Genomic DNA, 23,627 nt, shown 5'->3' on the forward strand with positions numbered 1-23,627 from the left:
AGCCAACCGATGAGGAAAAAAATGATTTTTGGAAAAGCGTCTTTATTTTAACTACAAAATACTCACAAGCCATATACAACTGTGAGTTAATATATACAGTATTACCAAGTCAAACGTCATGGGAGCATGTAGTCAGGACCGGCCTGTGCTTTTATGAAGTCTAGTAGAATTTATTGACTCCTGGCAGTGATTGTTCATTTGCATATCCACACTAATAGACCCATCATCAGTGTCATGAGTTGTAGCTATGTTGTTTAGATCATACTATTGACAGCCATTCTCTCCACTCTCTGGTATATCTCTGGATTCAGTTCTGAAAGAGAGATGCAGAGCAATAATGATAACGGGGAATTTTTGGAAAACATTTTTAAATACATGAATTGCTGTTTCTCTTACACTCTTTTTTGAGTTGTTCTGACTGGCAAGATCAATCTCCCCCAGCTCAACTCTGCTTGGTAGTTAATTTAAGTAAATTCAAAGTAAATTTTAAAGAAGTTACAGTTTTCTTGACATTTTATAAGTAGCTATCACAAGTTATAATTTAAAACTCAGATCTGGCATCTAGTTTGGTTGTGGGAAAGTAGTTGTGTTTGTCTAATGTCTTTGCTCACAACATAAGCTAGTTGTCTTGTAAAGGATTTATGTTTGTGTCTGTATTTAGTGGTGTGTTTGCATGCTGCGTTGCTGTATTTTTTAGCAAGAGAGAACCCTAATTCAACTTTCACATTTTCTTGGCGACCACACTGCTTGAACTGGAGCCTGTTAGCATTTTAATGACATAATACTTGTTATTCTGACTCCCCAACCTGTCATTGTCAAATATGTTTAATGCCAAGGCTGAAATTAGGACAAGTAAGTACATTGTCAGGGTGTTGAAGTTGTAAAGCAAATGCAGTTAACCATAGAAAATACGTCTTTCTTGTTTAGTGGTGCAACCTTTGAAAATTGATCTCTAATCTGGTGGTTGTTGTTTGTAAATTATCAACTCCCGTGCTTTTATTTTGAAGAGCGACTTCATTTGAGGCAATGTGTCTGTGCAGCTTTACATCTTTAGAACAATTTCAAAAATATTTCCAGTATATTTTATGAGCAGTATGGGCTACACGCTCACATGCACAATTTAACATTTGGTGTCTTGACTAGTTATGTCTTCTGGAGTGCGTGCTGGACTATTATAAATACCCCCAGAGGTCCTGTGTCCCTTCCACTGACAGATCAGAGCTGTTTTGGGGACCTTCAAAATATTGAGCGGGTGATTTTAAAGTTGTGGCTGATGAATGTATTTCCCCTCCTCTAAGTGCATCCTTTTACTGCTGTGTACTGTTTCCTTTAGGAACTGAATAATGTATTTTATTTCTGCATTTTGTTGTGAAAGATTGAGTTATTAAAAACATCTGTTTTCATCACATAAAATTTTTTTTTCTTTGAATGTTTTTATTTTCACTGTAGGTCCACCATTAACTGAAAGAAAAGTTCAGAAAACAATTTTTGTACTATGGAAAGACTATTAATAAACAGAGAATGTCCCACTTTTATACTGTGAGCACATTGTTTATTAAGAGAAAAATTCAGTTTGGGGCTGCCTGGGCAGCAGAAACATACACACACACACAAAATGTGCCTCCAAAGTGTAGCGCAGTGAAAATATAATGTAGCAGAAAATTTAATCAGTCAAGTACTGAAAATTAAAAGTAAAACTATTAAAAACAATTAAAAGTACCTCAAAATTGTACCTTAGTACAATGCTTATGTAAATTGCAAATTGTAAATTAAGGTTTTCCATCACTGAATATTCTAAATTTTGACAAAGATTTTACATAATTTTCACTACTAATGTATATTGGTTCCAACTATCAGTTATCAGTCTCCTTAATTGGTAATTATCGATATCAGCACTGGGGAAAAAAGAAACATATTCCTATTTTTGAGCTTCATTATCAGATCATCAAATACAGATGTTTTGAGTTGTTGTTGTCGTGGTAGCTCGAAATGAGCCACCAACCCAGTATTTGATTTATCCATCAGTATTTGATGACCTGGGAATGAGACTCAATCAACTATCTTTCTCCATAATCACTCACCCCAACCCAACGCACGTGCGATTTAATTGTTGTTTGTAGATGTTCATATTTACACCATGGCATAGTAATTATAACCTTACTTTAAACCAGGCATGTCAAACTGGTCCACAGGAGGGCCGGTGTGGCTGCAGGTTTTCTTTCCAACCAAGTAGCAGCACACCAGACTTGACTCATTTAATCAACTGATCTCCGTCTTCAGACAGCTGATTGGTCAAACGGTGTGCTCTTGGTTGGTTGGCACAAAAACCTGCAGCCACACCGGCCCTCCTGTGGACCAGTTTGACATATGTGCTTTAAACAGAGGTCATCAAGTTGTTTGAAGCCTTTGAGCAGAGGTTTCTTCTGAAGCTAGAAGTCATGCAAAGCAACTTCAGTGGTGCCATTAAGAGGGTGGCGGAGTTGCTCGAGGCTAGTTAACTTACCTCCCTTGAGGACATTATTGACCTGCTGCAGGAGCCATGCAAAATTGTTGAGGACTCGGAAAACCTGTGCCTCCAGATCAAGACAAATTCTTTCTTCAAGAAGAGAACGGTGAATGCAGTAACATTTCTTTCCTGGTATTTTGACAAATGACACACCCTAACTGAAACACCGCAGTAGTAGATACTTTGATTCACTGTGTCCAATTCAGTTTTTCAGAATCTCCACTGGTGTCTTTCCATGTCAAATCACACACTGCATTTCTGTTTTAAAATGTTTACTGTTGCTGTCATCTGATACTATTTTCCTTTTTACTTGGTACATTCCAGCATAGTCAGGTTGTCTCTTCCCTTCCTCTTGTTGGATTCAAAAAAGCTCCTGTTTGGCTAACGAAAATTAGTTAACTAGCCTTAATGATCATCAACTTGTTAACTAATTAACTGCAATTTTTAGTAATCTACATTGGCATTAACTACTTCTTTTTTAAATAACTGTTTACATGTGTCTCATTTTTAACTTTTGGACAGTTTCAGATTTGAAGGTGCCATCTTTTCATCTCTATAGATGCCAAAATGCACCATAGACTAGTATAAAAATTAACATAACCTTCAACAACATCTCCAGCAGTATGCTTTTAAGATAACAAAAGATGGGAGGGAGTGGTTGAATGAGTGGTTGTCCCAAAATAATCAAAAAACAGTACAAAAAAACTAGGCCTGACTACGCTCTACTGCTAGGAACAAAAGAACAAACAAAAGGCCTAACTATCTCTGATCTAAAAAAGGCCTAAATAAATTAAATACCGCGGGTTGCACAAATGTAAAGGGTACCCCGAACTCACCTAGTTAACCAAAATCTCCCACCACATACCTTTACCTCAAGATATAAGTCTCACAGGATGACTAAACACAGACCAATGTCCAGAGAGAGAGAGAGAGAGAGAGCAGGCAGGTGTGCTGGCTTATATATATCAAGGTCCCTGAATGATGAATGGCTAGATTTAAGCTCCAAAGGACAGCCTGGCCACACAGGTGAATCCACTATAACAGCTGACACCTGTGGAACACAAGAGAGAACAAGTGACATACACACCTGCCTGCATGTAACAGGGATGCTCTGGGGATGTAATTTAAGGATATCTAGTGGACTTTTTACCCTATGTCCCTGTAACTTTTTTGGGATGTTCTCTGAACGTCCTGGAATAACGTACTCGTAATGTTATGTGAATCCTACACACTGACGTTTGGCAGACGCTTGAAGGAGACCTTTAGAGAACTTGCTGGGGATGTTTTTTTTGTTTGCTGGGATATTATTATGCTAAATACTGTTAAGCAAGTTTTGGCATAATAAAGAGTTATTAGTGGTGTAAAACAATGGTATAAAACATGCTGTAATAACTTGCTAATATTCTGTTCATTTTTTGCAGACAGTATCGCCTGACCACCTACAGACATCTTTGAATGGATTCTCCAGGTCAAGAGACTTGGGAGAGATCATATGCACAGTAGAAGGGATTCAGAGAAATAACAGGTGTACAAGAGATAAACTGTGACTTTTGATTTTTACACATTTTTTTTCATTTTCATTTTATCGTAGGAGTGATACCACATTATTCAGTTGACACAATCATTGCAGTTTGCTATAGGTTACTATTTTTTTTTTAATATTTAGTAAATAAAACTTTGAATATATTTTGATTGAATTGTGTTCTGCCACATTCACCGAAGATATGCTATTGAGTTATCAAAGCAAACAACAACTACAACTGGTTTGTGTTTCTTCCTGTAGATTAGCAATGCACACAGCAAACCCTGCAGGAAAAGATTCTTGCACTCACATGCATCATTAGTTGAGCATAATTTGTCATATATTACACAAGTGTATTGTATTAAACCAAGTAATATGAAGTCTTTACTCTGGAAAAGGTTGAGCGCAAACCATAGAGATGCTGAGCTAATGATTTCCACACCAACAAGAACATCAAATGTTTTTGCGCCAGAGTAAGCGCAAAAAGAAATTAGTAATTCTAGTAGGGTGTTATCACCCTAAACTCTTTCATTCTGTAACATATCCCTACTACTTCTGTTTGCAAAAAAGCTTTTCTTCTATATATTCTTCTGCTCATACTCCAGAAACTCTACACCTGCCACACACCTGGTGCTCTAGTCAAATATATCCAGTAGGAATGGCCTGGGAGTGGCATTGGAATGCAAAGAACGCAGTGCATTATGGTTACTGTAGGTTTTTTATCTTTTGAGTTTCAGTGAATACTGAAGCCTTTTATTCCAAATTTCTGTTTATAGCATACACAGCATACACAACAAACTATTAGATTTGAATGTCATAATGTATTAACCGTCCCAATTCCCACTCCAATCCACAGGGTGGCGATAAATCACTTTAAAGCTGTCTGCCAATTGCCATTAAACAACAAAAAAGGATTGTTTCCTGTCTTACTGTTTTAGCTTCAGTGGTATGCGCAGCCACTGGCTTTTGCTGCATACAGTGGAAGCAGACACGTATATTTGTGTGAAAAAATAATACAGTTAGAAAACTGAACTCGGCGATAAAGGAGTTAGCATACCATCTTGAGCGCGAACATGTACCGTCCAGATAAACTTCCACACGGGACGACGTCGTTCGGTCAACCGCAGCCCCAGGACCCTCCTCTCAGATTCGGAGGGCCCTGTGTTGGTCCGCCTCCTGGACACTTGCCCCCTGGACCTAATGGACCATTTTCTGCCTCAGTATTAAATAATATTTTTCTACAAAACAGACCTCCAAGAGGGCATTTCAACAGGGTATGTACTCAACGCTATATTGTTTTTTTTTTCTTCAAAAGGGCGAAGGCAGGTCATAAATTAACGCGAAACGCTGTCCATCCAATCATAGCGAAAAAAGCATTCTTAACAAATATACAGTTTTATGACCATTTTTGAATGGTAACAAGCGGAAATGACGGTAGCAACGACTATATTTGAAGCACCAACCAAGACATGGTTTTGTTTGGGATATGTGCTGTGTAGATAACAGTTAAGTGCAGGTTTAGCAGTTATTGTAAATAATGTGCAGTATGAAGTGGGGATGTATAATGTTGTGTGCCTGAAATCATTCTAGACCTTGAGACTTGAGGAGTCTCATAGTTTGGGGAAAGAAGCTGTTGCACAGTCTTGTCGTAGGAGTCCAAAAACTTTGGTAACTTTTTTGAGACCGCAATCTGCCATCTGCTACACTAAAATCTCCAAACCAGGCAGTGATGCAACTGCGCAGGATGCTCTCAGTGGTCCCCCTGTAAAACATGGTGCAGGGAGGAAGCTCCGGAAGCTTTCAGTCAGGTGCTGAGGGATGATGATGTTGAATGCTGAACTGAAGTCTCTCTCACAGCCAACTTGACTTTTTGCCCTCTGTCTCATTCATAGACGATTTAGTCTTCGCTCTTCTCTCACTCGACATTTTGTAGTGACACCTAGACGCAATTTAAACTAGAATAGTTTCCGAATTGTAGGATATTTCGTGTATTATCGGACTTTTGAGACGGAGCTCAGAACTACACGCGCATCACGCTTGGTCAGCCACCGGAAGTCCTCTTGGTGCTGTATTTTGATGCAGTTACTTATTGCAGTTCTTATTTGTATTTATACAGTGTGGGTGGAAATACTACTTTCACTTCAAGTGGAAATGGACAACTCTCCAACCAAATAAATATAAATACAACCATAAAAACCCAGAGAGGGTGATAAGTTTTTCCTTCAGTGGACAATATTCAAAGAAACTAATTGAATAAGCAGAAATAATGATAGGAAATTACGCATAAGTAATGACAAAGCAAGTAAGGAGCAAGTGTAGAGATATAATATCTACAGTTATAGGTATGTACAGTATAAGGTTATTGCTGTGGATATTTTTTTAGATAGATAGATATACTTTATAGATGCCAGGCTGGGACATTACAGATGGTACATACGATGTGAGGTCAGTAAATATGGTCAGATTTACAGAGGGATGTAGTTGGTGTATAGTATGCATCATGATACTTAAAGTTGTGAAGTATATAAGTGGCTCTCGATTAAAAATGACAGTAATAGGCTAATGGTATGTAAGCTCCAAAAGGATCGCAGAATAGTGCAAGATAAGCTACATGTGTCAAGCCCCAGTATTTACTGTATTTATTGTGATGCAGCTGGTCAGTATGCTCTCGATGGCACAGGGATAAAAGTTCAGCAGGATTGCTGAAGAGAGATGGTTTTTCTTCAGTGTCCTCAGGAAGAAGAGGCGCTGGTGAGCCTTCTTGACCAGGCTGGAAGTGTTGGTGGGCCAGGACAGGTCCTCAGAAATGTGGATCACCAAGAGCTTGAAGCTTGATATGCGTTCGACAGCCATCTTGTTAATGTGGATGGGGCCAAGTGTGCCGCCTTTCTTCCTTCTGAAGTCGACAGTGAGCTTCTTTGTCTTGTTTGTGTTAAAGAGCAGGTTATTGTCAGCACACCATGCTGTTTAAAGTTTAAAAGTTTAAAGTGACATATTTTGTCATTGGAGGGAACTCACTCCAACGAAATTTGTTCTCTGCATTTAAAAAAAAGTGACGTGCACACACACACAGCAAACCCGGGGCAGTGGGCGACCGCGTGCAGCGCCCGGGGAGCAGTGGGGGTTAGGTACCTTGCTCAAGGGTACCTCAGCCATGGACACCGGTACGGGGAATCGAACCAGCAATCCACCGGTTATGGGTCCGACACCCTAACCGCTGATCCACGACTGCCCCCAAGTGAACTCATCTTCAGAGTGCCGTGACCCGACTGTGGGTGCTTTACATTAAGATATACTTTGTTATGATAGACAGCGGCAGACATTGCATGACACATTTCATTGCGTGATTGCTTGAATGTACTTGCCATTGCAAGAGTTAATGTGCAGACAGGAGCAGTTTCACTTTGAAATAAAAGTGGCATGACTTGAAACAAAGTATTTGACTGGAAAAGTTTCAGTGTCCAGCCATCTGGCAGACACATGTATGTAAGGCATACAGGGCATTAAGTACACACTGAAAGTCAGTGTTTCCCAAACATTTTCATGAGGTTAAGATTACAGGCTTATGCTTATGTCCATTCATGTTTGGGCATTGGTGTAATTTTTGTTCTGTACTACTGTTAACTACAAGTTCAAAATCTAATCTTATAGCGCATTCCTTTTGTACTTGTAAGTCATTTTCTGAGTTGTGTTTCAAAGCTGTAAGTGACAAAGGGAATGCCCTCCGATGTTGGAATAAAAACTCGTCAACTTGGTTGACCTCAGAGGACACCAGGTTCGCAAACCAGGATGACTGCCGAGAGCATATGTGTCAAACTCAAGGCCCGCGGGCCACATCCGGCCCGGCGTACAATTATATCCGGCCCGCGAGCTCATTTCATATAGATCTATTATTATTGTGACCAAAGGCCCGCCAATATGAAGCGCTGATAACACACGAACTACAGGTCCCATAATGCAGCGCAACTGCCGCCTTGCCTTACTATTGGCTACCTGGGAACATTCCCGCGCCAATCAAGTCGAGCTCTGTTGCCTTATACAACCGATTTTGTTGGCCTAGCTTGCTCTTTTACGATTACTTTCAGCACAACAACAACGTCTCTACTTGCGCAATTAGTGCACCGCTCCCTCCTGTCGGAAAACGGTCACGACACGCTCATCTGTGCCGCCCCGGGCTCGAAAGAGTGATGTATCGGAGTGGGAAAACCGCAGTGCATTGTGGGCTTTTCAGGCAACTGAAAAGTGTGTTTACGCCTGCTGCTTGCATGATACTGCTCTTGTGTTCTGTTGTTTTGTTTCAACAAGTGAAAACATGGTGCCGACGTGCTGTGTCGTTAACTGCCACAGTCGTTCACATGATCGCTTCGGTAAAATAAACGATCGGGTGAGTTTTTTTCTCATTTCCTACGTGCACGCAAACCCAAGGACCTCGGATCTGTGAGCTAACGAGGAGACGCCGAATGGCCTGGGTAGCAGCCGTGAGACGACCAAACATCACTTTCAGTACAATCACCCGACACATGTTGGTGTGTTCACGGCATTTTCAGACTGATGTTGGTGGTGTTTTTCTGAAAATAAAATGAATGGCTGGCTTTCTTCTTCTGCTTATTTCTGTTTATCCGTAACATGTCATTGATATGTCAGGCACAAAATCTCCTGATCTGCTTCTTGCTCATATGGTGACAAACACCAGGCCTGCGCTTTACAAGAAAGTTAATGAAACTATGCCTGATGGTGATAATAAATATTGTAGTTCACTAGCAATATATAAAACTATATTCCAACTACTTTAATTGAGCCATAATAAGTCCTCTGTGAGATCATGCCATTTACTCAAGCAATAATGTCTTGCAAGTCTTTTCAGCTTATTGCAAACATTCTTGTGAGAAAGTTTTTTTTTGTAGCATGTTCGTATTTTTACTTGTTTTGACAGGAGATTTTAAGTTATTTTATTTATTTTGGAATGATATTCCTGTCTGTTTTTATTCTGTATGTTTAAAAATGTGTTCAAAGTGTTAACTTTAGATCGGCCCGCGATCTAAGGTGTGCTTTGAGTTTTGGCCCCCTGTGCAACTGAGTTTGACACCCCTGCTGTAGACCATGTCCACGTTCTTGCACCAGTGTAGTTTGTGGTCTAAGTACACCCCCAGGTATTTGTACTCCTCCACCACCTCCACAGTGGCCCCTTTGATGTTAATAGGGGTCACTGGAGCCTTGGTCCTCCTCAGGTCCTCCACCAGTTCCTTGGTCTTTGTCACATTGAGCTGCAGGTGGTTTTTCTCTCTCCATGTGACAAAGTTGTCTACTACCGTCCTGTACTCTCTCTCATCCCCCCCAGTAACACACCCAACCACTGCAGAGTCATCAGAAAATTTCTGAAGATGGCAGGACTCTGTGCAGTGTGTAAAGTCTGTGGTTTAGATCGTGAAGAGGAAAGGAGAGAGGACAGTCCCCTGTGGAGCCCCGCTGTTGCTGTTCACTTCATCTGACAGGCAGCACTTCAGGCGTACATACTGCGGTCTGCCCGTCAGATAGTCTGCAATCCAGTACACCAGTGGGGCATCCACCTGCATTGCTGTCAGCTTCTCCGAACAGAGCCGGCCTGATGGTATCAAACGCACTCGAGAAATCAAAGAATGTGATTCTCACAGTGCTTGCCGGCTTGTCCAGGTGGGTGTAGACTCTGTTCAGCAGGAAGATGATGGCATCGTCCACTCCAAGGCGGGGCTGGTAGGCGAACTGAAGGGGATCCTGAAGTGGTTGGACCATGGGCCGGAGCTGTTCCAGGACAAGTCTTTCCAGGGTCTTCATGATGTGTGACGTCAGGGCCACAGGCCTGTAGTCCTTGGGGTCGCTGGGACGCGGTGTCTTCGGGACAGGAACGAGGCATGATGTCTTCCACACCACGGGGACCCTCTGAAGACTCAGACTCAGGTTGAAGACATGATGAAGTACTCCGCTTAGCTGGGGGGCACAGACTTTCAGGACCCTGGGGCTCACACCATCTGGGCCTGCAGCTTTGCCTGCATGGAGTCTCTGCAGCTGTCTTCTCTCCTGATCAGCTGTGAAGGTCATCGTTGAGGTGATGGGTGGGGGAGGAGTGCATGTGGTACCCATGTGAGAGTGGTCCACCCAGGCTTCTGGGGACGAGATGTGAGAGAGAGAGGCTGGAGTGACTAGTTGATGCAACCGTACTGCTGAGGAGTCGTTTGAAGCATGAATTGGGGTCCCTGTGTCGAATCTGTTAAAAAACTGATTCAGCTTATTCGCCAGTTCCAGACCGCCATCAACTCCTCCGCTGTTTGGCCCGTAACCTGTGATGGTCCTCATGCCACTCCACTCTCTCATGTCGTGCTGATATGTCCATTGATGCCCAAGGCCAAGTTTCTCTGCAGGCTGCTTAATATTGTTGTTGAGCATCTTAATGTGTTTCTCTTTTTTCACTGTGCTGTTTACTGTGATTAGGTTCCCTGGTCCATTGGCTGAAAAACACCCCCAAAGCTTTAGGTTCCCACCACCATGTTTGACAGTGGGGGTGGTGTTCTTAGGGTTGAAGGCTTTTCCTTTTTCACGCTGAATGAAGGATGCGTCATTGTGGCCAAACAATTCAATTTTTGTTTCATCTGACCATTTAACAGAAGATCAGAAGTCTTCTTCTTTGTCCAGATGAGCATTTGCAAAGGCCAAGCAGGTTTTTGTGTGCCTTATCTGGAGAAGTGGCATCCTCCTTGGTCTGCGTCCATGAAACCCAGCAGTGTGCAGTGTCTGTTGGACTGTCTGCCTTGAGATGTTGACACCAGCAGAGCCCAGATTCACCAGGATGGCCTTGATGGTGGTCCTTGGATTCTTTTTCACTTCTCTCACTATCCTCCTGGCCAGCACATGTGTCACTTTTGGCTTCCGACCATGTCCTCTGAGATATTCCATAGTGCTGAACATCTCGTATTTTTTAATAATACTTTGCACTGTAGCCACTGGAACTTGAAAACATTTAGATATGGCCTTATAGCCGTTTCCTGACTTGTGAGCAGCCACAATGCGCAGCCGCAGGTCCTCGGTGAGCTCCTTTCTGTTAGCCTTGACCGTCCACAAACCAACTGCAGAGCTGCTGTTTTTCAACTGTTGAGTTGATTAAAACCAAATAATCCAAATAAATCAGGGTAATTAAGATGCTTTAGAACAGCTTGGACTATTTGGAATGGTATAGAACTTGGATTTTCCCATAGACTGTGACAGTTTGCAAAGGGTATGAATAATTTTGGACATGCCACTTTTTGTTCAAATGTAAATAAAAGCTGAGATATCACTTTTTCCACAATGATACCTCTTGTACATGTTTTTATTAGCTGGGAGACCCCTGTGTCATTTCCACACAAAACATGCTGGTTAAATAAAAGTAACTTTATGTTAAAATTTGCCGGGGGTGTGAATAATTTCAGGCTTGACTGTAACTGTATACCACTGAAAAGTTCACAGCCATTGGATTTTACTCAGTGAAGGTAGAAATGAGGGCTTTTAAGTTAACTGCACATTGCACTGTCCAGTAAAACAGGAGCTTTTCTGTATCTTTTCAGACCAGCTCTGCATCAAGATATAGATAGATAGATAGATAGATAGATAGATATACTTTATTGATCCCAGGCTGGGAAATTACAGTGCAGCAGCAGAATTATACACAGCTATACAAAAAGAATAACCTATACTGTTAAATAAATAAATATAAATTTATATATAAGCAGTATTGAATATTGTGCAAAATAAAATAAAATGTAAGTTGCAGTGATCCGAGTGCGTAAAAAACATATAAAGTGCAGTGACCAGAGTTTTAGCTGTTATTGTACAGCTTAATGACGTGGCAGGAAAGATTTCCTGTATCTGTCTGCGGAGCTGTAGCAGCCTGTGCGTGAAGGTACTCCGCTGTCTGTCTACTGTGTGATGGAGAGAGTGCTGATCATTGTCCATGATCGATAAAAGTTTATTTGGTGTCCTCCTCTCCACCATGATCTCAAAAGACTCCAGCCTGAGTCCAAGTACAGAACCATCCTTCTTGGTGATCTTATCAGGTCTGTTAGTGTCCCTGGCTATGATACTGCTTCCCCAACACACAACAGCAAAGAAGATGGCGCTGGCAACAACAGACTGGTAGAAGATCTCCAACATCTTGCTGCACACGTTGAAGGATCTCAGCTTCCTCAGGAAATAGAGTCTGCTCATCCCCTTCTTGTACACAACCTCAGTATTAGATGTCCAGTCCAGTCTGTTGCCGATCACCACTCCCAAGTATCTATTGTCCTCCACCTCTTCCACCACCTCCACCTGATCCGTAGTGGCTGTGAAGGCGTCCTCTTTCTCCTAAAGTCGATCACCATCTCTTTGGTCTTGTTGACATTCAGTCTCAGGTGATTCTGTTCAGACCACTACAGATTTGTCTACCAGTGTCCTGTACTCACTCTCCTCTCCCTCTCTTATACACCCGACAACAGTTGAGTCATCGGAAAACTTCTGCAGGTGACATGACTCAGGTGAGTTGAGCGTATAAGGTAAAGAGGAAGTGAGAAAGCACAGTTCCTTGTGGAGCTCCTATATCACTGGCCACCACATCAGACAGGACATTGCTCAGACAGACAAACCGTGGCCTGCATGTCAAGTAGTCAGTAATCCAGGAGATCTTTGTGTGGTCAACACCCATCACCCGCAGCTTCTCATTCAGTTGCAGAGGTTGAATGGTGTTGAAAGCACTGGAGAAATCAAAGAATGTGATCCTCACAGTGCCTCCACCACCATCCATATGCAAATTGACTCGTTGCAGCAGGTAGATGACAGCATCATCGACTCCTAAATGGTGGCTGGTAGGCAAATTGCAAAGGGTCTAGAAACGAACTTCGGTTGTTCAGTCTGTAGTTTGGCCGCAATGGAGCTGATGACTTCACAGGCCACCAAACCGTAACCTGGGACCTCAGTACTGTTGTCCAGGATGTGTGAGTAACAAACAGGAATAAACCAACAAATACATAATACATACATTTATTTCTTTAAAAATAATTACAGTTTCAGCATTTCAGAGTCAGTTAACTCCTGACCTCTGTCGGAGAAGGAAAACATTTTGATCTTTCTCTAGAATAATCACTGACAACTGTTAAGATGAGCTTTATCGATCCCGCAGTGGGGAAATTCACTTGTCGTGGCTGCTCACAAGAACAGAGAAAGAGTGCAAAACGTAAGAAGTGTGCAAAAACAGTTACAAAAAAAAATATAAAGGTAAAATAAATTAACAATTTACAAAGTACAGCAAGCACAGTAGTAATATACAGCTATATACAAGTTCTCATAAGAAAGGAAAACAGGACTAGACCATTGAATTATATAGTCTAACAGCAGTGGGAATGAAACAGCAGTCGGAATGAACGAATGTTAGAAGCTTTTTATGGCCTGCCTGGATAAACCACCCATGTTGCTCTGCTATTGTACCATTTTTTTCTTTGGCAGAATCTGTAATTATTTGGTGAGAAACTAAAGCAATGTTAATTCTGTTCTTAGTTTGTTTCTTTATTTCTCTTAAAAATACCAAAAAGAACCAATAAGAGTGCCGTTTAAGTACCAGATCGATAATTGATATGGCTAAAGTAGTAGTGCTTTTAAAAATCTTAACAATACTCGTCCCGAGTACACCCAGCATTTGCACAGAATCGTCGCTGGTTCAGGAATGATTCAAGTCCCATCTTCCCACCATTGCTCTGTATGACCAATGACATTCCATATTGGATACATAGACAGCGTAGCAGCTATAACACCTTCCGCTCTTCTGGGAAGGCTCTGCATAGCGAAAGCATACAGAGCCTATGAAAAGTGTACACCCCCGTGGATGTCCTCCTTTTATAAATGGAATTGTGGTGAATTTAATTTGGCTTTTTTGACAAGGAAAACTCTTAAATGTCAAAGTGAAGACAAATTTCTCCAAATGAAGTGAATTAATAAAAATTGTGTAAAGTGAAAGAAGTGATTACATATACATGTTCACCCCCCTAAAGTGACTGACCTAATTCAACAGAGATTTAGCCTGTTGGTGCTTCAGTCCAAAACAGTATTCCACATTTTATAGACGATGATGATTGGTTCATGATTGATGATGATTCTAGTTTTCTAGCACCTTTTGTTTGATCATTTCTCCAAGTAAAACATTTGTTAAATCTTACTGCCAGCTTTGAGTTTTGCTTCTGAGTCCTCGTCCCTGTGTTGAGTTCTTAACAATGTGTAGGATTTTTTGGGGGAATCTTGCAGTTCAATTCTGACATTTCAAGGTTTAATTCTTTACGTGAGGGGCATGCAAAGTGCTATGTTGTTATGTGCTCTGTTACAAGTTAGTCTCTGAGTGACTGAGTTTCTACAGTATACTACATCACTTTTGACCTGCAATGTTAATTATTTAGTCATTAAATTTAAAAAAAAAAACCAAACAGTCGCACTTTTTGTCTATTTTGAAAATGAATTACAAGATACTCTATATGCATGCACTGTAGTTTAATTTAGTTTTAGTTCAGTATTATTAGTATTATTATTACTATTGGGGGTAGCTGTGGCCAAAAATTTGGGTGTGGGGGAGTGATTAATCAATGCTCTCCCCCCTCCATTACCCGGCCAACGTGCCCTTGAACAAGGCACTTAACCCCCAATTGCTCCCTATATGTTGCATGTGCATGTTCAGTCAGCGATGGGTTAAATGCAGGGAAGAATGTAGAGAAGTATTTATTTAATTATTTATTAATAATTTACAATGAATTCATTTATAATTTATAATTTTTTAAATATATGCTATTGTAGTTGGGTTTTGTACAACACTATAACATGAATTTTGAATGCTTTCAGCCCCACTGTAGCGGCTTCTCTATAGACCGTAGTGCAGTGATTGCTTTGGGAGGCAGGCATTATATTGGCTCTCCTGCAGAACCACACAGACAGTGGAATCCCATTCCAGTAGAACAGCATCTTCCAGACAACAGGTACATGTGTATGTGTTAAGGTTTGTATTAGTCTAAACTGGAACAGAAAAACAAATGTACTTTTTGTTTGCTGGTATTTGAAACTCAGGCATTTTTGTTTTTTCAGTGCCCAAGCTGGTGAGGAATTCCTGCGGTGCATTGCAGCCAACAAACCCCTTCCAGATTATCTCAAAGGAAACATGGCATACAACTTGGCTGATGCATTTAAGTCGGCAAATATCTTGAAAGAAGCAGTCAAATCAGACATTGAGTTCCAGAAGCATGTGATTAGGAGTAAAAGTTGTAGTCGAAGTCGTGGCACAATTCGAAGCAAATCTCGGGACAAGAGCCGAGCACGCACCCGAAGCAGAGGAAGAAGCAAAAGTCATGCTCGTGGCAAGAGTCAAGTGAGAAGCAAAAGCCATTCTCAAAGTTGGAGCCGGAGCCAGAGCCGACACAAGAGAAGGAGAACTCTAAGGAGCAAGAGCCAAGTCAGGATGTCCAAGTCACAAAGTATCAGTGATGAAAAAAGCCATGGTAAAGATAAAAAAAGAAATGGGAGCACCAGCCGCAGCTGCAGTAACAATGTTGGCAACAATACTAATCTGACAGAAAATAGTCTGTTAGAAGGCCTGAAGTTGGTTATGAACAGCAAAGAACTAGAGGAGCGATTGCCCACTCTCAAAGAGGCAATCTTCAATATTCAGGTATAGCCCATCATTCATTCTGCAAAATATCATTTTTCAGTCAGTTATATGTAAATCTCCATCCTGTTTGATTATAGCAAAGTCACCATTTATTGGGAGGAATCCCCTCTCTCAGGCTGTTTGTTAGGTTTTTTCCATTTTTTTCCTATAAAAAGTTTTGGGGTTTTTTTTTGTAATTTTTCATCATACAAATTGAGGGTGTCTTACACTGTACAAAGCATAAAATCTACTCAGGCATTGGTATTTGTGTGTGCTACCATCTGTTAATTGTACAGCTTGGTTGTGTCTTCTGTACAGGCTTCAGATGTAACAGAAAAAGTGGAGCATGTGCCTAATGAGCACAAACATCAGCATCGTGACAGTCAGGAGAATTCAACATCATTGGAAAACGATAGTATGCTCCTTCCTCATGATAGGGTCGGGAGCGACTTCTCTTGGCTTCAGGTGCGAAGTCAAGATGACTCCATGGTCCTGAAAGCTGATGAGTTTGAAGATGAGGAATCATTCTTGTATGGAAATGGAGACATTGAAGGAAAACAAGGCAGTAAGTCCCCTACCTTAGCATTGTCACAGATTGGACAGCATGCAAAACAGCAGGAATCCGACAATCTATCTTTTTGCAGTCTTGGGGATCTGAAGCAACCCTTTAAAATTGAATTGATTAAAATGTTTGGGCACAGCAGACATGAGCCAGATAATGAAGAAAGTGCAGGAGAAAAATGCTGAGAAACAGTGTTTTCCTGTATTTCTCAGTTCAGACCCAACAGCAGTAAGCTTAGCATTGCCATCACTGAGTGACCCGAACGTACAGTGAGCTCTTGAGTCTCTACAGTCACTGACCAAAGGTGAGAATCCTGTACTGAGTGAAAGCTTCAACTTAATCAATCAGCTTGTTGAATTATAGTTTTTGATGGCTAACATTTACTAGCTGTCCGGGGTGTAATGGTACTTGTATTGACCCCAAATCTTTCTGTATAGGACATCACGTTTGGTATTGTGGCCTAAAAAGTTGGGGGATTAGGGTTAGTTTTGGGAATGACAAACGAGATCCACTGTATAGATATATATAGATATACATTATGGATTCTAAGTGAGTTACAACAAAAATAGATAAAGATTAGGGGATTAGTTAGATTAGTGGATGAAAAACGGTATGCTGATATTGTTCAACTGAAACAGGATTAGTCTGTGAAAACACAAATAATAAAAAAATTGCAGCAGTGCATATAAACACTGACAGCTGTTGCATTCTCACCTTAAACTGCAGTTCACTGTATAACACTTCATGTTCCTCTGAACAGAAACTCTCAGTCCTGCTGTGTGCTGAGCTCCACTGTGAGCTATTAACTCTGTTAGCTCCTTTAGCCAAACACATCACAGGACCCTGTTGCTCACCAGAGCTAAGTACCTGTTCTCCTGCTGATTTTAATCCTGATTTGCTATGCCTCCTGGTTTAACCAGTGCAATGTACATCAATCAGCTATCATATTAGGACTACTTAACACTATTTAATATTAAATATGGGGCCTATTCATACTTATGGAGGCAGGAGCCACTGGTGGGGGAGGGGGGTTGCACAGGACACCCCAACTGCAATGTAACATAACGTCTTAGAATGAATATTGACCAATGACAATTGATCACTCAAGGTATCCTTATGGGCGTGAGTGCCACAGACAAAGTTGGGAGGTTAAAAAGAATTGAGAGAATTGGCTTTGGTCTTGCCAGGACAATAAATATCGAACAATGCCAGCCTGAAACGTTTAGAATTTGAAGACGTGTCAAGTTAATTTTGGATCTGTTCCTACCCAGCTGTCAGTAAGATTTTCTGACGGCTGGAGGTGTACCCAGTGTGTTCAAAATTGCTGCCACTTGGCCTGTCTTCTCTTCTCTTGTCTTTATTTTTGATTTTTGTTTTTAAATTTAGATTACAGGATTATGTTGTTATTGTTGTACTGTTTTCTTATAGCAACAAAGGAGAAACAGGCAAAAAGAGATGGCAGTGGCACATCTCAGACATCCTCTCATGAACACAAGGTAAATGATTCCCAGGCCATGTCACTGACTACCCAACATTGAAGTGGTACAGTTGAACACATTGAAAAAAATGCTAAAAAACCTAATTTTGAAGTTGTGTTTCCCAGATGTGTAATGATGAGGAAAGGAAGCGAGATAAACAAGCCAGAACAAGTAAAATGGAATCACTGATCAAAGAACTGGAGGGATTGATGAAAGAGGATGGTAAAGCAGTTTTCTTTCAGCACAGACCAATATTTCCTGTCTTCTTTATTATCTTCCACAAGCTAAAACACTGCATATGCTTCTCTGCTTTTCTTCTCCATTTGTAGGATTGTGTTTTCTGACACCAGTGATTGGGTTTTACTGCCAGAAGTGTCAGGAGTTCATTGGCGATTTGAATAGTGCTGAAAATCATGCAGTCATCCATTACAACTGTAACTCAAGCAGTGTAAGTATTCTTCCTGTATACCTTTGGCGATAAGTCTACAAAATCCCATGAAAAGATGAAAAAAGCACTAAATGTATGTTGTATGTGTGTATGTGTCTGTGTCTGTGTACTGCTCTGTATCATATCATAAAATATATCATAAAAATCTATCATAAAATAGAATTTTTTCATGCCTGCCTAAAGGTTTTGCACAGTACTGTGTGTATGTGTGTATATACATATATATATATATATACACACACACACATACACATATGTGTATATATATATATATGTATATACACACATTGTATGAATGTTTGTGTCGCAGGGTTTGGTAGTGTTATGTGTTGAGGAGTGAAAGGACAGAGCTGCTGCCCAACTCCTGTAAGTGGTTGAGCACTGGAGGACAGAGACAGGGGCAGAATAGACACTTGTACGAGTAACGCAAATAAAAATAAGTCATTTTGCCGTCAACCTCATGCACGTGACATACAATAAAAGTTTGTTTTTCTGTGAGAACACTCTACTGAATTTAGCAAACTGACTCAGTAAGATCAGTTACAAAGCAGTAAGCAAAGTAATGTTAATTAACATTAGCTATCATGAGTTTCAAATAAGACAGTAGCATCAAAACCCCTGAGTGTTGGGTGCTGAGATGACCAAGAGAATTTTATTGCTCATGAATGTATATTAATTCTTTTTTTTAAGGCACATAACCTTGCAATAGGCTCTTTTAATTACATTTGCCATGTGCAGTTATTCTATAATGGGTAGAAATTCATTGATTTTCAACTCATGACTTTTATCCAACTCTTGCGACAACGATTTACAAACAAGATTTCTTTTTATCCATTACTAATAAGGTCTTATAAAAGCAAACTTTGTTGTTCAGCACTGTCATATTATGGGGTTAAGGGACCACCCCAGCCTCCAGGTGGTTATGAACTCTTTTAGTTTCTTTTTCATAACACTGCAAAATTGTTTTTTATTTGTTTTTAGCAGAAGGCGCGGATGGACCAGTATGCTGGAGGCAGCAAAACACACTTGCGCCATTGTAGCAGCAGCAACAACCAACACCCAAGCACTTCAGGCAGGAGAGATCACAGGGACTATGGTTACCATAGAAGTTCAGGAGACCACAGGATTCACAGAGATTACCAAGACTGGAGAGACAAGAGAGACGACAGAAGCAATCATTACAACGACCGCAGAAGTCATAGGGCCAGACAGGAAAACATCTCCCTGAAAGAAGAGATGAGAGAGGAGAGGATGCTCATAACAGTGTCTTGTGGACTAACACCTCCTCCAGACCTCAGGGTCACAGAGGAGGTGAAGAAGCAGTTGCATGCCATTGGAAGTCACAGCAAAGTCAGAGTAGAAGACACGGACAGCAGAGAAAAACATAAAGTAAAAGTTGAAAGCAGTGATGGTAGTGACAGCGACAAAGTGAGAACACAGAGAGCAAAATCACCTAAAAAGAAAAAGAAGAAGAAGGATAAAAAGAAGAAGGACAAGAAGGATAAATCCTAATTGTTTTATCCATTCTACACTGATCCCTGGCGTGATGCGAAGACATAATGTTGTTTGCTATCATCAGACACCAGGCCACTATTTTGTTTTTTTCTCTTTTTTTTTGTTAGCATGAAGAGAGGGGTAAGCCTCATTGTTGTGCTTAGAAGCACACTATGGAAATGTGAGGGAGTGCCGTGGAGTTGTTGTCAACAAAAAGAGAAGATCAATACGAATCTTATCTTTGTGCATCTATTACAGGGTCTTACTTACAGTTGGCACCAAGATTCAAAGCAGGGAGAAGTTCTGAGTTCTTGGAAGTGAAATTTTCCTCTCTTGATAGAATTTCAACCAGTATTTGTACCAACCAGATCCCGCTGTGATCTCTATTTGTTGCAGAGAAGAAACTGATCTAAATTTGTTTTTTTTTTCAATCTGTACATTTTGTGGAGTGGTTTTCATATGAAAACGAATATGTTGATACATGGCATGTTTTAAGTATCTATTATCTTATTTCTTGTGACACACAAGTCTGTCTCCTGTGGTGAAATTCTAGATGAAAGATAAAATACAGAATTATGTTTACAATTCAATACAAAGTGGTGAATAAAAAAACAAAAATGTTATTGTAACTGCGTGATCACGTGAATGGTTTATCTTTTTTTTGCAGTGCATTGGCCATATTGGTTACTAAAATTGGTCCAGTGGGCAGAATCCTTGACAGCTGGCTAATGAGTGCTAGACTGCATTCTGTATTTTCTCTTCAACTTAGCATTTATACTAAATAAATTTGCTACCTGGATGCTAATGTTCACTATTGTTTTAAGTGAAAGTACCTCACATGAGTTGCAATGAGGAGGTTAGGGTGGATAAATGGTGTATAAAACGCAGAACTCTATCTCTGGAGATCAGGGTTGGTTGAATCCCATATGCGGTGTGGTTTACACACTGAAGGTACTTTGGTTAAGGTTCGGAAAGTGTAGCTGTTGCAGTTAAATGTTAATAAACAGGTGGGTATGGGTTATTTGCTGTGCACTTTCTCTGTATTAAACCAAGGCTAAGATCTTTCCCTGACCTTAACACTTGTGATTACTTAAACATAACCAAAAATGTTAAATGATGCAGTATAACACTACAAACGTGTTATATAGCTAGATCAATTATTTTGCTGGCAACAAACTTTTTGAAACCAGGTTTGTACATTAAAATGAGAGCCCCGGTAGTTAGAAGAGGTTCCTATTTGTCTATTTATCCATTACTTTTTCTCCTGACGCCTGCTACAGTGCGCACATATGTAAGTACAGGTATGTCACCGTGAAAGAACAAGAACACAGTGTAACATAGGATGAAAGGTTGAGAAACTTTCCTGTCTAATTGAGTTTTCTGTCTTCACAGGAACAGAAAAGCTGTATGATTAAGAAAAAGTATTAAGCTCTTACCGCTGCTTATCCCTAAGACGTATCTGCGGCAAAACAACTGATACTGAACTGAATTCATCCAGATCATGGTGTGTGCATGTATACACATTTATGTATATACATATATATGTATCTGTAAATACATCCCCCTAGAGGAGTGAAGTAAATACTGTACAGAACATTTACCACGTTGGCATATCATACTAACCTGACAGCTTGGTAAATGTACAGAATACAAACCAAGCTCTCAACCGCTTCTAGCCCAGCAGAGGGAGACAAATTGTCATGCATTGACATACATAGTACAGCACTGAACTGCATTCAACATGGCCTAGAGGGAGCATCAGTTAAGACCTGAACTACTATAATTTTCACTGTGACATCCTCACAAGAAATATGAGACTTAAAGACTTAAGAATGTGTAATAATTAATTGCTAGTTTTAAATATTAAATTTATTATACTATAAGCTATATTATACTATGATATACCATAAATTTATAGTAACAGAAATTCTTCCTCATCATAATACTTACCAGGTTTGTCTTGAAATGTCCACTTAGTGATGTGGTTATATAACTCTGAACAGTTTTATGATTCAGGCTGTGCTACACTCCCATCTGTGTATTACAGCAAGTCACAACCTGCCCTTATCTGGAGTTACCTGTTGTTTAAAGATGTTGAAGTACATTCTGTTGCCTTTGTTACTTTCACTTAGTTTCTAATCCTGCTGTGACCAGAGAGAGAGGAAGAGTGATACACTCTTGGTTGCAATGAAAGAATGAGAAGCTACTTGAAGCCAATGATGTGTTGTTTGCAATAACATTATTTTGCCAGTTATTACCAAATAACCAGGCTACTCATTATAGGTACATGGTTACTTTAATTATAGTCAATTTTTGTTAGATTAAAATACTGTTGTACTTCTAAAGATTGAGTCATTCATTAAAAGGCATAGTTCCAGCTCTAATAGAAGATTGTGAAAGGTCTGGTGATGGAGGTATATTTATTTTATTGATTGAATTACTGGATTATTGATGTTGTTATGCTGTTGTGTTTGTTTTTGTTTATTGCTTATAGTTTATTTTTTATTTTGGCAGTGTCTCCAAGAAAGGGTAAAGAGAATATATGTTTTGGTCTATGTTATTTTTTCATAGATGACAGAGATTTCCTGGTCATCATGGATGCAGAGGTCTGCCATGATAAAGCAGCTTGATGGAACCTTTACCAGGCAATAACTTCCAAACAACTGGGAGCAATCTTTGAAATGTCTCTGCTCACTACAAAGAACTCTGCAGAAAAAGCCAGAAATGAAAGATCACTATATCAAGTTCATGCAAAAGATCAAGACACTGATCAAGCTGAGACTGCCCAACCTTAAGAAAAAGGTAAAGAACACTGGTACCTACCAACCTTTAGTTTTAACCAACTGCAAAAGACAGATCAGATATGGGTTGTGTTCGATTGAAAGGGTGAATGTGATGGAATATATTTCAACAATACGCTCCTTGGAGTAGATACTCTGCCTCTTCAGAGGCTTAGAGTTTGTTTCTTGTTTCTTTCTGGAGGTGGAGTGGTGAAACATCTTCACTTTAAACTGAAGCCCCAACTTTAACTCTTCTTCACTGGTACTATCAACAGATTCAGACAGGCTGGGGAAGTAGGAGGAGTCATCAGGATAGGGATCTTTGTAGCTAATTTCAGGTTCCTGAAAAGAGGGAAGCCTCAAGAGAAGATGCTTTTTTGGTAGACTATCTCGTGGTGCTGTCTTCCTCTTAAGTGGAGTTGAACAACAGAGTGGAAGAAGCTTAGATGTGTAGTTTTCCCACAGCGCCCGCAGCCAACGTCATTTGAGAACCTGGAAATACATATCCAGATAAGGATACCTATATGAGTGTATTATGTCTAGTGTTTATATGTTGAGTGAGTGAGTGGTGGAGCTTTGGAAATAGAACAGACACAATTTTTTGTATTTCAAATATTTTCAAATATAGAAATTTCGTTCATCAGACATAACAATTTATCTTCCATTGTCAAAATTTTTGTGTACTCGAAGTATAAAATCAGCTGCTGGTGCAGTGGTTAGGACTGTCATCTCAGGGCAGGAGGGTCCTAGGTTCCAGTCCTGGTCTGTATGTTCTCCTTGTGCCTGCATGGGTTTTCTCTGGGTACTCTCAGTTCCTCCCACAGTCCCAAAAGCATTTACATTAAGTTAATGGGCTGCTCTACATTGCATCTAGGTGTGAGTGTGTGAGACTGTCCTGATGTCACAAGTAGTATAGAAAATAGATGGATCATCATTATTATTATTATGTTGTTGCAATATAATGTTGTTTACTGTGTCTCTCGTTCCCCTTCCAAGAACTTTCATATCATAATAAAAATTTATTTACAACATATTTAAAGAACATATTGACATTATTTTTCACGACAAAGGGTGGCTGAGTGCAATTTTAGTTGGCCTTGAAATTAATGAATACATTTGCTTTCTCTTGAGTTGCAGTTGAAACATGGGTAAGTGTGTCATCATTTTCCCATTTA

At 40.2% G+C, this 23,627-nt stretch overlaps 1 protein-coding gene across 5 annotated transcripts; it reads left to right on the forward strand.

The window, feature by feature from the left end:
- Positions 1-2,473: 2,473 nt before the first annotated feature.
- si:ch211-195b21.5 (uncharacterized protein DDB_G0287625) lies at positions 2,474-20,471 on the forward strand. Of its 5 annotated transcripts, XM_046402905.1 has the most exons (10): positions 2,474-2,612; positions 3,928-5,302; positions 14,892-15,025; positions 15,132-15,558; positions 15,589-15,711; positions 16,009-16,255; positions 17,681-17,748; positions 17,856-17,952; positions 18,060-18,178; positions 19,160-20,471. In XM_046402905.1, exons 2-10 carry the CDS (start codon positions 5,102-5,104, stop codon positions 19,688-19,690), a joined length of 1,947 nt encoding a protein of 648 aa, XP_046258861.1. In that variant the 5' UTR covers positions 2,474-2,612; positions 3,928-5,101; the 3' UTR covers positions 19,691-20,471. The 5 variants fall into 5 exon arrangements, with proteins under 5 accessions (XP_046258861.1, XP_046258855.1, XP_046258859.1 ...); XM_046402899.1 differs by having other exon boundaries at positions 15,132-15,711; XM_046402903.1 differs by having other exon boundaries at positions 15,132-15,711; positions 19,163-20,471.
- The last annotated feature ends 3,156 nt before the right edge of the window (positions 20,472-23,627 follow it).

The sequence above is a fragment of the Scatophagus argus genome, chromosome 10 (assembly GCF_020382885.2).
Source record: "Scatophagus argus isolate fScaArg1 chromosome 10, fScaArg1.pri, whole genome shotgun sequence".
Classification (NCBI taxonomy): domain Eukaryota; kingdom Metazoa; phylum Chordata; class Actinopteri; family Scatophagidae; genus Scatophagus; species Scatophagus argus.

What these genes read in the sequence shown, in the direction of transcription:
- si:ch211-195b21.5 (XM_046402899.1), top strand. Translation starts at nt 5,102, where the DNA reads ATGTACCGTCCAGATAAACTTCCACACGGGACGACGTCGTTCGGTCAA. An exon ending in CATTGAAGGAAAACAAGGCA is followed by an intron (nt 16,256 to 17,680) that starts GTAAGTCCCCTA and finishes GTTTTCTTATAG; the next exon opens with CAACAAAGGAGAAACAGGCA. An exon ending in CATCCTCTCATGAACACAAG is followed by an intron (nt 17,749 to 17,855) that starts GTAAATGATTCC and finishes TGTGTTTCCCAG; the next exon opens with ATGTGTAATGATGAGGAAAG.